We start from the raw sequence: 15697 nt of genomic DNA, 5'->3' as shown, positions 1-15697 counted from the left end.
TAGACTTGCTTGAACACTTTGGGTTGTTGTCTTGTTGGAAGCCCTATTTTGGGCCCAGCTTTAGCTCCTTGACTGATGGCCTGACGTTCTGTTCAAGAATCTCCTGGTATACCTCAGGATTCATGGTTCCCTTTAATGATGTGGAGTCATCCAAGCCCAGAGGAAGAAAAGCAGCCCCAGATCTTGACATTCCCACCACCATGCTTGACTGTTGGGATAAGGGTTCTTTTGGTGGTAGGCAGTATTGGGTTTTCGCCAAACCTAGCGGTGTTGATTGTGTCCAAAAAGGTCAATTTTGAACTCATCGGTCCAGAGAGCGGACTTCCAGAAACCTTCAGGTTTGTCCAGGTGGTCTCTGGCAAAGTTAAGATGGGCAGTTTGGCTCTTTTTTGACAGCAGAGGCTTCTTCCTAGCAACCCTCCCATCAATAGTATTTTGATTTAGTGTTCTTCTTATTGTTGGAGCAAGTTATGTTTGGGTTTGCTTTCACCTGATTTATTATTGTTCTTGTGGCTCTTGGGGATACTTTGGAAGGGCGTCCACTTCTAGGCCGAGTTGCTGTCATGTTAAATGCCCTCCATTTGTAAATGATTTGCCAAACAGTGGACTGATGGAGCTCAAATCTTTTTGAGATGATGTAAAAGCCTTCCCCAGACTGATGTGCTCTCACTATCCTCGTCCTGATGTCCTCTGGGATCTCCTTTCCTCTCCTCATGGTGTGCTTTGCATTCACCTGGATGAGTAACACCAAACTGACCAGGTTTCTTATCTCTATTTATCAGAATCCCGCCCAAACTCTTTCCTAACGATCTCTCCTTTGATTGGGTAATTTGGTAACCAATTGTTAACTCACCTGATTCGACTTACCTACATGATTTAACCAATGCAACCTGGGGTTCACTTATTTTTGCTCCTGCAGTAATTACCTTTTTAATTGTGTTCTTCCACTACACATATGATTTTCTCTACACCAACATACAGTTGAAGTCAGATGTTTACATACACCTTAGCCAAATACATTTAAACTCAGTTTTTCATCATTCCTGACATTTAATCCTAGTAAAAATCCCCTGTCTTATGTCAGTTAGGATAACCACTTTATTTTAAGAATGTGAAATGTCAGAATAATAGTAGAGAGAATTATTTATTTCAGATTTGATTTCTTTCATCACATTCCCAGTGGGTCAGAAGTTTACATACACCAAATGTGTATTTGGTAGCATTGCCTTTAAATTGTTTAACTTGGGGCAAATGTTTTGGGTAGCCTTCCATAAGCTTCCCACGATCAGTTGGGTGAATGTTGGCCCATTCCTCCTGACATCTGGAGTAACTGAGTCAGGTTGGTAGGCCTCCTTGCTCGCACACCCTTTTTCAGTTCTGCCCACACATGTTCTATAGGATTGAGGTCAGGGCTTTGTGATGGCCACTCCAATTCCTTGACTTTGTTGTCCTTAAGCCATTTGGGCACAACTTTGGAAGTATGCTTGGGGTCATTGTCCATTTAGATGACCCATTTGTGACCAAGCTTTAACTTCCTGACTGATGTCTTGATGTTGCTTCAATATATCCACATAATTTTCCGCCCTCATGATGCCATCTATTTTGTGAAGTGCACCAGTCCCTCCTGCAGCAAAGCACTCCCACGTGAGGATGCTGCCACCCCCGTGCTTCACGGTTGGGATGGTGTTCTTCGGCTTGTAAGCCTCCCCCTTTATGTCCTCCAAACATAATGATGGTCATTATGGCCAAACAGTTCTATTTGACTTGTGTCATTGCCAAAACTAAAGTTTTGTGAACAAGAAATTTGTGGAGTGGTTGAAAAACAAGTTTTATTGACTCCAACCTAAGTGTATCAGAAATCAAAAAGATTTCATAAAAAATCTGTAAATGCATAAGGGGTTCACATACTTTCCAGCAGCACCGCATGTAATGTTAGTGACTGATAGCACTGATATATTCTCAAACACAATGAATAGACATGGGTCAGAGAGGAAGTCTCTTCTCCCTACAGCCAAGCTGTTGCTTTATTTGAGACTATTAGAGTATGTGAAAATACAGTAAAATAGCCCTAACATTTTACCGCTAAATTTCCCACAAAGTAACATCTTAACATAACGACAACAGCAATAGTTTCGTTGAATCAAATTGACACGATCGGAGTTGACGCATAGAATAGTGTTAAATTATTACAAAAACAGATATGTAAAGTGACTTTTTTCTAGAAAGCACTTGTGGTTCGAATAATCTGAGGAAAACTCTGCACATTCTTCATGTTAACTCTGGTTACAAAAGCAACGTCCAACTGACTTCTGTAGTTCTGTCTGTTTGACCTACTCCCATCATTTACCCGCTCAATAAGAGTCCCTTTTCAGCATTTTTGTTCTTACACGTTTCTATTCACACATGGCAACAGGAAGTATCATCACAATATAGCATAGCAAAAGCAACCATGTCCATTGTCCAGTGAGACGTTTCTTGTTCCATCTTCCTGATCCAACTCCTCCACTACCTTCTCCACAGAATGAAAGTCTTCTCCTCCAGCCGTCCAGTAAAGATGGCTGTTGTGCCGTCCTTGTGTGAAGGATTGATCCCCCCCAGTCAGTGCACTCCACAAACCCTGCCCCAGGACCATGCAGAACTTCCTATTCCCCTCCTCTCCTCTCTCCACCCTGAGACTTTGCCTCGAGGAAACCAGTCCACTTCACCGTCCATCAGTCAAAAAATAATAATAATAATGTAAACAGCTCCAAAACGATTCGCAAACACACACAAAAGCATATTTTTTTCTTTTTTTGTCCTTGATCCTCAGCAGTGCAAAACGAGAATAATAGAGGATTTTTTTTTTTTATTAAATAAAATTGAACAAAACAAAATCAATAAATAGAGTTCCTCTGTCTGTCATATATTTCTGTGTATCATACTGTACTGTATATATATATAGATTTGTCTTGGTGGATCTCTACATGAGCACACAGCTCTTGGCCCGGTCCTTCTGCATGGCAGGGGCAGGATCCAGGGTATCAGTCCGACCAGGCAGGGGGGGCAGGGGCAGCTGGGACACCCGTTTGAGGCCCCGGCGGGAGCTGCTGCGTTTCAGCTGAGGCTTGTGTGGCCGCCGCACAGACGCCAGCGTGGTGATGTGGAACACGTCCCGTACGCTGTTCTCCGACACCTTGGAGGTGCACTCCACGTAGGCTACCGCACCTATCTGACGGGCCAACCCACTACCCTGAGGGGAGGGGGTTAGAGACCATCATCATCATCAACAACATCAAGAACATCAAAAACATCATCATCATCATAAACAACATCATCATCAACAACAACATCAAGAACATCATCATCAACAACATCAACAACATCATCAACAACAACATCAAGAACATCATCATCATTATCAAGAACATCATCATCAACATCAAGAACATCATCAACATCAAAAACATCAACAACAACATCAAGAACATCAACAACAACATAAAGAACATCATCATTATCAAGAACAGCATCATCATCAATATCAAATCGTCTCAAATAAAACTGTGAAGGACCTCGGCGTTACTCTGGACCCTGATCTCTCTTTTGAAGAACATATCAAGACCATTTCAAGGACAGCTTTTTTCCATCTACGTAACATTGCAAAAATCAGAAACTTTCTGTCCAAAAATGATGCAGAAAAATGAATCCATGCTTTTGTCACTTCTAGGTTAGACTACTGCAATGCTCTACTTTCCGGCTACCAGGATAAAGCACTAAATAAACTTCAGTTGGTGCTAAATACGGCTGCTAGAATCCTGACTAGAACCAAAAAATTTGATTATATTACTCCAGTGCTAGCCTCTCTACACTGGCATCCTGTCAAAGCAAGGGCTGATTTCAAGATTTTACTGCTAACCTACAAAGCATTACATGGGCTTGCTCCTACCTATCTCTCTGATTTGGCCCTGCCGTACATACCTACACGTACGCTACGGTCACAAGACGTAGGCCTCCTAATTGTCCCTAGACTTTCTAAGCAAACAGCTGGAGGCAGGGCTTTCTCCTATAGAGCTCCATTTTTATGGAACGGTCTGCCTACCCATGTCAGAGACGCAAACTCAGTCTCAACCTTTAAGTCTTTACTGAAGACTCATCTCTTCAGTGGGTCATATGATTGAGTGTAGTCTGGCCCAGGAGTGGGAAGGTGAACGGAAAGGCTCTGGAGCAACGAACCGCCCTTGCTGTCTCTGCCTGGCCGGTTCCCCTCTTTCCACTGGGATTCTCTGCCTCTAACCCTATTACAGGGGCTGAGTCACTGGCTTACTGGGGCTCTCTCATGCCGTCCCTGGAAGGGGTGCGTCACCTGAGTGGGTTGATTCACTGATGTGGTCATCCTGTCTGGGTTGGCGCCCCCCCTTGGGTTGTGCCATGGCGGAGATCTTTGTGGGCTATACTCAGCCTTGTCTCAGGATGGTAAGTTGGTGGTTGAAGATATCCCTCTAGTGGTGTGGGGGCTGTGCTTTGGCAAAGTGGGTGGGGTTATATCCTTCCTGTTTGGCCCTGTCCGGGGGTGTCCTCGGATGGGGCCACAGTGTCTCCTGACCCCTCCTGTCTCAGCCTCCAGTATTTATGCTGCAGTAGTTTATGTGTCGGGGGGATAGGGTCAGTTTGTTATATCTGGAGTACTTCTCCTGTCCTATTCGGTGTCCTGTGTGAATCTAAGTGTGCGTTCTCTAATTTTCTCCTTCTCTCTTTCTTTCTCTCTCTCGGAGGACCTGAGCCCTAGGACCATGCCCCAGGACTACCTGACATGATGACTCCTTGCTGTCCCCAGTCCACCTGGCCGTGCTGCTGCTCCAGTTTCAACTGACCTGAGCCCTAGGACCATGCCCCAGGACTACCTGACATGATGACTCCTTGCTGTCCCCAGTCCATCTGACCGTGCTGCTGCTCCAGTTTCAACTGTTCTGCCTTATTATTATACGACCATGCTGGTCATTTATGAACATTTGAACATCTTGGCCATGTTCTGTTATAATCTCCACCAGAAGAGGACTGGCCACCTCACATAGCCTGGTTCCTCTCTAGGTTTCTTCCTAGGTTTTGGCCTTTCTAGGGAGTTTTTCCTAGCCACCGTGCTTCTACACCTGCATTGCTTGCTGTTTGGGGTTTTAGGCTGGGTTTCTGTACAGCACTTTGAGATATCAGCTGATGTACGAAGGGCTATATAAATAAATTTGATTTGAACATCAAGAACATCATCAACAACAACATCAAGAACATCATCATCATCAACAACATCAAAAACAGCATCATCAACAACAAGAACATCAAGATCATCATCAACACCAACATCAAGAACATCATCAACAACATCAAGAACATCAAGAACATCATCATCAACAACATCAAGAACATCATAATCAACAACATCATCAAGAATATCATCAACAACATCAAGAACATCATCATCATCATCAAAAACATAATCAACAACAACATCAAGATCATCATCATCAACAACATCAAGAACATCATCATCAACAACATCAAGAACATCATCATCATCAACAACATCAAGATCATCATCATCAAGAACATCACCATTATCAACAACATCATGAACATCAATATCATCATCAACAACATCAAGAACATCATCAACAACATCATCAACAAGAACATCAAGAACATCATCATCAACAACAACAACATAAAGAACATCATCATCAACAACATCAAGAACACCATCATCATCAACAACAACATCAAGAACATCATCATCAACAACAACATCAAGAACATCATCGTCAACAACATCAACAACATCAAGAACACCATCATCAACAACAACAAGATCATCATCAACAACAACATCAAGAACATCATCATCAACAACATCAAGAACATCATCATCAACAACATCATGAACATCATCATCATCAACAACATCAAGATCATCATCATCATCAACAACATCAATAACATCATCATCAACAACAACATCAAGAACATCATCCTCATCAACAACATCAAGATCATCATCATCAAGAACATCACCATTATCAACAACATCATGAACATCATCATCATCAACAACATCAAGAACATCATCATCAACAAGAACATCAAGAACATCATCATCAACAACAACAACATAAAGAACATCATCATCAACAATATCAACAACATCAAGAACACCATCATCAACAACATCAAAAACATCATCATCAACAACATCAAGAACAACAAGATCATCATCAACAACAACAAGATCATCATCAACAACAACATCAAGAACATCATCATCAACAACAACATCAAGAACATCCTCATCAACAACAACATCAAGAAAATCATCGTCAACAACATCCTGCTGTTGTGAATAGTATCTACTGTTCTTCTTGAGGTACCATGACAGTTAATTCGCCATAACCTAGCACCAATGATCTCACGTTACTGTAGTGAGAGACAAGCAGGAAACACAGAGATGCTGCTGGTCTAAACATCATGTCTACAGTGCAGACAGTTGTACCTGCCCTACATCTAATGACTAATCAATGACACTCTCTCTATCTCACTCTGTCTCTCTTTCTCCTGCCATATTCTGTTGTTGCTGTTTAAACTGAGCAGAAAGTCCAACACAGAGAGCCCAGTGGGCTAGAGTTTCCCCCCCATTGTCTGGTATATGTATATGTATGGGAGACTAGAGAGGAGAAACTATCTCTCTGCCCAAAGCCTGCCTGGCACTGTCTGCTGCCTGCTTCCCCCCCAGGGTCCAGTGTTATCAAAGCTCACTGACTGGAAGGATACATCGAACAGATGAAGTTTCAGTTTAGAATTCTATGGTACTGTATTTGCCCTCTCCTCTCTGGCTATCTTTCCTTATTCTGCATTGGATTTTGCCGGTTTCCCTGTCTTTACACCTCCAATGGCCCTGTCTGGGGATCACATGCACTCACACACAGATGGGGCCTTTCAGAACCACAGGCCTGGTGTGATCTTATCAAGGCTCCTTCCTTACACAGTCACAGGAAACGTCTCTATTAGGTGGAAACGCCGATTTAGAGAGAGAGGGAGGGAGGGAGGGAGGGAGGGAGGGGAGAGAGACAGAGAGAGAAAGAGAGAGATTGTGAGGGAGGGAGGGAGGGAGGGAGGGAGGGAGGGAGGGAGGGAGGGAGGGAGGGAGGGAGGGAGGGAGGGAGGGAGAAAGAGAGAGATTGGGGGAGGGAGATTAAGGAAGGGGAGAGAGAAAGAGAGAGATTGAGAGGGAGGGAGACTGAGCGATTGGCGAGAGAGATTAAGGGAGGGAGAGAGAGAGAGAGAGAGTGCGAAGGGGGGTGAGGAAGGTTGAGAGAAACGACTAGGAGAGGGAGAGATGGGCCTGACAAGTAGCAAAGCTTTATCAGACTGTGGCCAGATGAGTGTGTAATGTGTAGGGTTCACCCTGTGGTCACCTCGCCTGTGACTCCTCAACTCTGCTACCGGAATTCCGTTTTGAGATCAACAACAGGATAACAAGCTGGGGGATATTGGATTAGATCAGCAAAAGTTGGCTGTTGGGAGCCTGCCTAACGCTAGAACTGTATGTGACACAGATTCCCTTTCAATTATAGACAGGTCAGAACAGTACAGTACAGTAGCTCCCTCAGACAGAAATAGAGTATGACGTAGAACAAAAACACAACAACCCTAACATGAGCCTCTGAAACATTGCCCACGAGCTTAATGGTCTCCCATTCTATCTTTTGTTTGTCTATTTTATTTACATGCGTTGTTTTTTCCCCGTTGCTTGGGGGATTCTATCTGGTTTTTCCCCAGTGGCCAGCACACAGCTGGCCCACAGCCAGCTCACAGTGGAAAGGGGCCTCGGTTCCCTGAGCTTTTGTGTGTGTATGGGGGGTGGGGTGGGGTGGGGGGGGGGGGGGTGGGGGGGGTGAAACAGCCCCAGAGCCCCTCCACTCTGTGTATGTCAGACATGGGGGAGCATCAAAACATGCAAAAAGCGGATTATTTCAAAGATTTACTGACCAGTTTATCACCCCTCCCCTCGTTCCCTCCATCATTACCATGCCCCTGGCTAAGAGGATGTGGTAGCGTTCCCTCCATCATTACCATGCCCCTGGCTAAGAGGATGTGGTAATGTTCCCCTCCATCATTACCATGCCCCTGGCTAAGAGGATGTGGTAGCGTTCCCTCCATCATTACCATGCCCCTGGCTAAGAGGATGTGGTAGCGTTCCCTCCATCATTACCATGCCCCTGGCTAAGAGGATGTGGTAGCGTTCCCTCCATCATTACCATGCCCCTGGCTAAGAGGATGTGGTGGCGTTCCCTCCATCATTACCATGCCCCTGGCTAAGAGGATGTGGTAGCGTTCCCTCCATCATTACCATGCCCCTGGCTAAGAGGATGTGGTAGCGTTCCCTCCATCATTACCATGCCCCTGGCTAAGAGGATATGGTAGCGTTCCCTCCATCATTACCATGCCCCTGGCTAAGAGGATGTGGTAGCGTTCCCTCCATCATTACCATGCCCCTGGCTAAGAGAATGTGGTAGCGTTCCCTCCATCATTACCATGCCCCTGGCTAAGAGGATGTGGTAGCGTTCCCTCCATCATTACCATGCCCCTGGCTAAGAGGATGTGGTAGCGTGCGATAAAAGGCCGTGTTTTTATCAAAGTCTGTTTTTCTATTCATACCGCCTTTTCAAAATCCCTAAATCTGCATGAATATTTAATCTCAGGGTAAAATGTGTCTCGACTCCTGAGACATAAATCCTATACATACCCACCCCCCAACTTGCCACCCCCTAAACTCCCTTTACAATAACCAACCTCCACATCGCTGTCAGCCCATTAGAGTCGGAACACCAACCTCTGCAAAATGTCTGCTTCAGTGTGTTTCTATGTATTGGGTAATATGTACATAATATATGTGTGCGTGTTGATAGAGCAACTGTGGGTGGCTACATCAACACTGGGTTAAGGGTTAAAAGCTAGTTTGACAATGGGCCGGCTCTGTCTCTCTCTTCTCCCGTGCGTGTCTCATTATAACTCGATTGGTTTCCTCTTTCTCTTTTTTTCTTAAAGACCCGTCTCCTTCCTGCTATGGTTTTTCTCTCACTCTTTCATTTCTTCCTCCCTCCATCCTTCCCCCACTGCTCTTCCTCTGCTCACCTGTTCGTGTGTGATGGGGATGAGGCGTTGCTTGGACAGCTCTCTCAGGGTGCCCACGTCTGTCCTCATGTCCAGCTTACAACCCACCAGAACCACCTTGGCATTGGGACAGAACTCCTGGGTCTCCCCCTGCCACTGTGGGATGGACACACAGGCAGGAGCATGTTAACAAGGAACGCATATAGAGAGAGGCAGACATACAGGCAGGCAGACATACAGACAGGCAGACATACAGGCAGGCAGACAGGCAGAGGTTAACGAAGAAACAGAAAGAGAGAGGTAGACGGACAGTTCAAACCTAGTAGAAATACTGTACATGTCAAATACTAGAGCTCTAGTTGATTTTGTTTTCCCCCGTTGCGATTATGGAACCAATGGAATAGTTCCAAAAGTGCAAATTCCAAGGCAACTCAAGCACACCTCAATTGGACCGAGGTCAGTATTTGATCCAGATCTGGGACAGACAGACAGACAGACAGCGCATCAGTAAATAGCCAGCAGCGCTCATCAGTCAGGTCACCTCGCCAGCAGGACATTGCTATGAAAACAGTGGAATCATTCAACACAGAGGACCTTGACATTCTCTGGCACAAACTACCCTGACCTGCGACCCCCAGGACTCTACCCTGGCCACTTAGCTCACAGAGGAGGAGGGTTGACCCTGGCCCCTGATAACCAAAGAGGATGAACCGTTTCTTTGTCTCACCTAAATCTCTCTGTAATAGACATTAGGTTCTCTCATTAGTCTAAATGAATGACTTTGCTTCCATGGTCTCCCTGTGAGACTTCTGTTCTGTTCCCTGTGTATTTGTGTGAGTCTCCCAATATAGCTTCACGCAGTTAGATGAATACGCAGATCTATGATTAGATCTCAGAGGAATCTATCATTTCACAATAATTGGGAAACTGTTTCAATGAGCTCCCCATTAAATCGGTGCTCTAAACTCTCTTTGCCAATTGAGTGGTTTGGATAAGACTTACCAATCCACTAGAAATGGAGGAGAGAGATTTCTGTGTGATATAATGCAACGGTATGAGATTCATTCAATTTCTTTCGACTCTCTGGCTTGAGTCAATAGAGTATTTTAGGTTGAGTACAGAACAGAAAACCCCGTGCAGTCCAGTTGAAACAACACCCTGTGAGATTAAATGTCATCGTTCAGACTTCAACTGGGAAAAATAAATAAATCTGCCTCCCTCCTGCCTCACAAATACCAAATAACACCCCCCAAAACATTCAGCATGTCTGAATTCATCCAGGTGCCACATGCAGAATGCAGGGGTGTGCAGCCATCCGTCAAGAGTTAAACAACCTTTGCCCCCCCCCTCCCCCATGCTCCACCCCCATCTCTTCTATACCATCCAATAACTTTGCACCCCCATTCTCAATCCCCTCCTGCTCCTGTCATCTGATGCCATTGGTGACAGGCAAGGTCACAGAGGTCAAGAGTCTAATTTGGAACGGTGATTGGGCAACAGGTTTCCATTCGCCGCAGGTTTTTAAAATTACCGGGGGGGAGGGGGGGGGGGGGCGACAGCTAGGGGTCAGGGGGTCATGGCAAACCCCCTAGCAGGGGATTCATGGGAAAACCAAAAGCTAAGTCGACAGACGGGGGCACTGAGCCCTGAGACTGAGACGGGTGGGTAGAACCAAGGTGTCGTGTGGGTTAGCTCTACAGAGCCTGTGGGTGGGGCGTGTTTTACCAGCTCCCCTCAGACCACTAAACACGTCAACAGAGCCGCCGTGGGAATGTCTTTTACAAGGTCCTGAGCTCACAGGAGGAGACCTTCAAAAGAGACACGCCACACATGGCCTCAAGATGGAGGAATACTGTGAGACCGCAGAGGGCCAGCGAGACTGGTTTACATGACACAAACACACACACACACACACATATAAAACAGTCAAATTACAAATTTACTGACACACACAAACTCTCTCATGAGAATAGCTGTAAAACATTCCCATGACCACGTCACCACCTTACCACACTCTGGCTGGTTCCCTTCCCAAGTCCAGTATCAAAATATCACACCCAAAAGCCACCATAAAAACGTTAACTACCAGCATCTGTCCTGGCTTCTCATCGAGTATGAAAGTCCCATAAATGCCCAGATTCACATAAATACTCTCTCTCCTTAAACAGCTGTTATTTGATTGGTTGTTGCATAGCTAATCTGCCATTGCTCCAAATTCCACCCTAGCCGGGCTCCAAGGCCTCCTCTCATTCTCCAGTCTGACCTCCCATTCCTATAGGGGTCAGGGGTCAAGTAGCCCTGCTTGTTTCATGGCGATAAAGGGGGGTGGGTTCCCGGGTGTGTTCCCGGGTGGGTTCCCCCCCATCGTCTATTGTTGATGGTGTGCTGGCTATAGATAGCATGGGAACTCTATATGAGAAGTGAAGTCAGAACACTTTGGATGAGAATGTGACACTTTTTGACAATTGCTTACACACTGAAAGTGAATGCTTAGACAAAAGCATCAAAACCTTAACTGTCGTAACCATGCCTTTAAACAACGCCACCAAAAGTACAAACACATGTTCTCCTTTGCACTTTTTGTTTGCAATTCTGCAACACACTTGCAAAACACTACACACGGTTTCTTACATTAGACACTTCGTTCAAGAATGAAATCTCTTGCAATCATCGGGAAAGCACTCTTTTATTCAAAATGCAAAAACATACCTGAAATTGGCAACACCCACACACACACCAATTAGTCTGAGCCTCAGCACTACAAATAGACCTCAGGTAAGATCACCTCTTTGGTGAGAACTTTGCAAACATGGAGGTAGCGAGAGGAAGAGGAAGAGAGAGAGGACTGGGAGGAGGACGAGGACAAGAACAAAGAAGGGGACCAGGCAATAGACAGAGACATTTGTCCAACGACATTAAGGGCTACTTTGGTGGACCGTGTCAAGTCATGTCCTGATGATGAGGGAGGCAGAGAATCCAACCCAACATGAGTCGCTACACGGTAGAATCCATAATACGGACATTTAGACTGGAGAACAGGTATGTCTTCAACGTTCTACATGATGTTTAGACTGTACCTATGTAATTGTTGCACATCATCACAGTACAATACAATGTAGTCCTACAATATTAGGTCTACGCTCCTCAGTGAACAGGAAAATAGGGGGCACCTGTCTGCGGGGGTACCTGCCTTGCCTGTAGCTCGTAGTTTTGACTGAATGTGTCTGACCCTACAATACTGCAACACATAATCATATTTCTGGATTCATCACCATGCCACCCTCGGTCCCTACAATACTGCAACACATAATCATATTTCTGGATTCATCACCATGCCACCCTCGGTCCCTACAATACTGCAACACATAATCATATTTCTGGATTCATCACCATGCCACCCTCGGTCCCTACAATACTGCAACACATAATCATATTTCTGGATGCATCACCATGCCACCCTCGGTCCCTACAATACTGAACACATAATCATATTTCTGGATTCATCACCATGCCACCCTCGGTCCCTACAATACTGCAACACATAATCATATTTCTGGATGCATCACCATGCCACCCTCGGTCCCTACAATACTGCAACACATAATCATATTTCTGGATGCATCACCATGCCACCCTCGGTCTCTACAATACTGCAACACATAATCATATTTCTGGATGCATCACCATGCCACCCTCGGTCCCTACAGTACTGCAACACATAATCATATTTCTGGATGCACTACATAATACAGTTGTACAGGACGGACCAGAGCAGCCCAGGTTTGTTGTCATCTGGGATAATGTTAGTTTACACCAGGCTGCTCTGGTCAGGGATTGGCTCACCAACCACAATAACTTCACAGTTGTACAGGACGGACCTGAGCAGCCCAGGTTTGTTGTCATCTGGGATAATGTTAGTTTACACCAGGCTGCTCTGGTCAGGGATTGGCTCACCAACCACAATAACGTCACAGTTGTACAGGACGGACCTGAGCAGCCCAGGTTTGTTGTCATCTGGGATAATGTTAGTTTACACCAGGCTGCTCTGGTCAGGGATTGGCTCACCAACCACAATAACGTCACAGTTGTACAGGACGGACCTGAGCAGCCCAGGTTTGTTGTCATCTGGGATACTGTTAGTTTACACCAGGCTGCTCTGGTCAGGTATTGGCTCACCAACCACAATAACGTCACAGTTGTACAGGACGGACCTGAGCAGCCCAGGTTTGTTGTCATCTGGGATAATGTTAGTTTACACCAGGCTGCTCTGGTCAGGGATTGGCTCACCAACCACAATAACGTCACAGTTGTACAGGACGGACCTGAGCAGCCCAGGTTTGTTGTCATCTGGGATAATGTTAGTTTACACCAGGCTGCTCTGGTCAGGGATTGGCTCACCAACCACAATAACGTCACAGTTGTACAGGATGGACCAGAGCAGCCCTGGTTTGTTGTCATCTGGGATAATGTTAGTTTCTACCGGGCTGCTCTGGTCAGGGACTGGCTCACCAACCACAATAACTTCACAGTTGTATACTTGCCCCCTTTACTCCCCATTTCTCAATCCGATTGAGGAATTACTTTCAGCTTGGCGTTGGAAAGTGTAGGACCACCAACCACATGACCACCTGCCTCTTCTGCAAGCAATGGAAGAGGCATGGCATGCAAGGCAATACTTTCCCCGTTGCCTAGCCAGGGATGACATTGCTTCATGTGGATGAGGTGATGTGGACAGACCCTAACAGAAGGCGGGATCCATAAACCATCCACCTCATCCCTTACAGTCCTTTACAATACTTTTTGTTTACCATTGCACTGTAATTTTACTGTAATTATTTTAGTTTCCGTGAGTTTACAGTAACATCTTGTATTGATTACTATACTGTAATTCTACTTTTCTTTGTGTTTGTGTTGTTTTAGAAACCTGCGATGGCAAAAGCTGTATATATTTCTTTCTGAAGCCTTTCTATGTTTGTGTTGATTGAAAGTTGAGTAGATGTACTGTACTGGAACAATCTTTAACAGAAGCCTGTATGAGAAAATGAAAAAGGTATACAAAGTACTAAAGACAGCAGTGTTTTGTATAAAGTACATCAGTGTGTTGCTGCTTTGAACGAGTAATTCAAATGGTTTTGAAAAAGGATTGTTAGATTTTGATGGCAGAATTTCATTTTGACGTTAGAAGTGAGATGTTTATCTCCAAGGGCTGTGTCTCATTTGGCTTGTGTGTGGCGCTTTGACACAGTGAGGCAAATTCCCGCAACAAGTGTGAACGCAATCGCAAAACAACAGTAATAAACCATGTTCTCTGAAGGTTGGGCATGTTGGTTATATACCCTGGTCGTGACCGACCCGGGGAGGAGGAAGAGGGGCAGTTGGAAGGTGAGGAAGAGGAAGACACCGACCTTCTTCAGGACACTGTCCAGGGTCTCTGGGCGACTGATGTCAAAGCAGACGAGCACGGCGTCTGAGTCAGGATAGGCCAACGGCCGCACGTTGTCATAATACGAGGAACCTGCGGACACACGGACACACGGTTAGTCCCAGGCAGTACACTAGACACTTTCTGTAAGGGCCCTTTACCTCACTCAACCCACATGATTCTAATAGAATGGGAACGCTTGGCAGCCCCTGTGCAACCTGGAGGACGAAGCTGTTTAACAAATGGGCATTAACATACTGTACACTTAACCAGTCCAGCAGGGAGTAACACAACACACACACTCTCTGCTGACGCACACACCTGTTGATATAAACAGCTGTGTGCAGATGGGAGAGTGTTCTTAATCTGTGACCCCTCCCCCAGTTTAAGAGGCGGTAGGGGGTAGGGAGGGACATTGTGATAAGCACACACACACACGCACGCATGAACTGTAGTTGTCGGAGGAGCTAGGTCCCTTTGCACATGCTACATCCCCATCCCAAGTCACAATGGACGCCGGTACAAAGGGCAAAGCGCTTTCTCGCTCTCACTTTCTCTGCCGCTCTTGAGATTTCGCTCTCTCCCACACACACACACACACACACACACACACCACACACACACACACACACACACACCACACACACAACACACAACACACACACACACACACACACACACACACACACACACACACAGTCTATTTCTCCTCTTGGAACTCAATCTTCTCCATATACACATCTCACTCTTTACTCTCTCTTTCTTTTCTGTACCTTATTCCATTTTGGAGGCAGAGTGGGCCCATTCCCTCTCTCCCATTCCCTCTCTCTATTCCCTCTCTCCCATTCCTCTCTCCCATTCCTCTCTCCCATTCCCTCTCTCCCATTCCCTCTCTCTATTCCCTCTCTCCCATTCCTGCTCGCTATTCCCTCTCTCCTCCATTCCCTCTCTCCATTCCCTCTCTCCCATTCCCTCTCTCTATTCCCTCTCTCCCATTCCCTCTCCCATTCCCTCTCTCCATTCCCTCTCTCCATTCCCTCTCTCTATTCCCTCTCTCCCATTCCCTCTCTCTATTCCCTCTCTCCCATTCCCTCTCTCCATTCCTCTCTCCCATTCCCTCTCCCATTCCTCTCTCCCATT

At 45.7% G+C, this 15697-nt stretch overlaps 1 protein-coding gene across 2 annotated transcripts in view; it reads right to left on the bottom strand.

Annotated features, from left to right (window-relative positions):
- Positions 1-1983: 1983 nt before the first annotated feature.
- LOC109898402 (rho-related GTP-binding protein RhoN) overlaps positions 1984-15697 on the bottom strand; it is a 36711-nt gene continuing 22997 nt past the window's right edge. The window contains exons 3-5 of one of the 2 annotated variants that reach the window (XM_020493366.2): positions 14541-14650; positions 9157-9291; positions 1984-3229 (exon numbers count right to left, since the gene is read on the bottom strand). In XM_020493366.2, the coding sequence (XP_020348955.1) occupies positions 2960-3229; positions 9157-9291; positions 14541-14650 (515 nt within the window). In that variant the 3' untranslated portion in view covers positions 1984-2959. The remainder of the gene's footprint in view (positions 3230-9156; positions 9292-14540; positions 14651-15697) is intronic. The other variant, XM_020493367.2, reaches the window with a different exon arrangement.

This window comes from Oncorhynchus kisutch, linkage group LG10, assembly GCF_002021735.2.
Source record: "Oncorhynchus kisutch isolate 150728-3 linkage group LG10, Okis_V2, whole genome shotgun sequence".
Taxonomy (NCBI): Eukaryota; Metazoa; Chordata; class Actinopteri; order Salmoniformes; family Salmonidae; genus Oncorhynchus; species Oncorhynchus kisutch.
The sequence above is the reverse complement of the archived record's forward strand: the minus strand, read 5'-3'. Positions and strand labels throughout refer to the sequence as shown.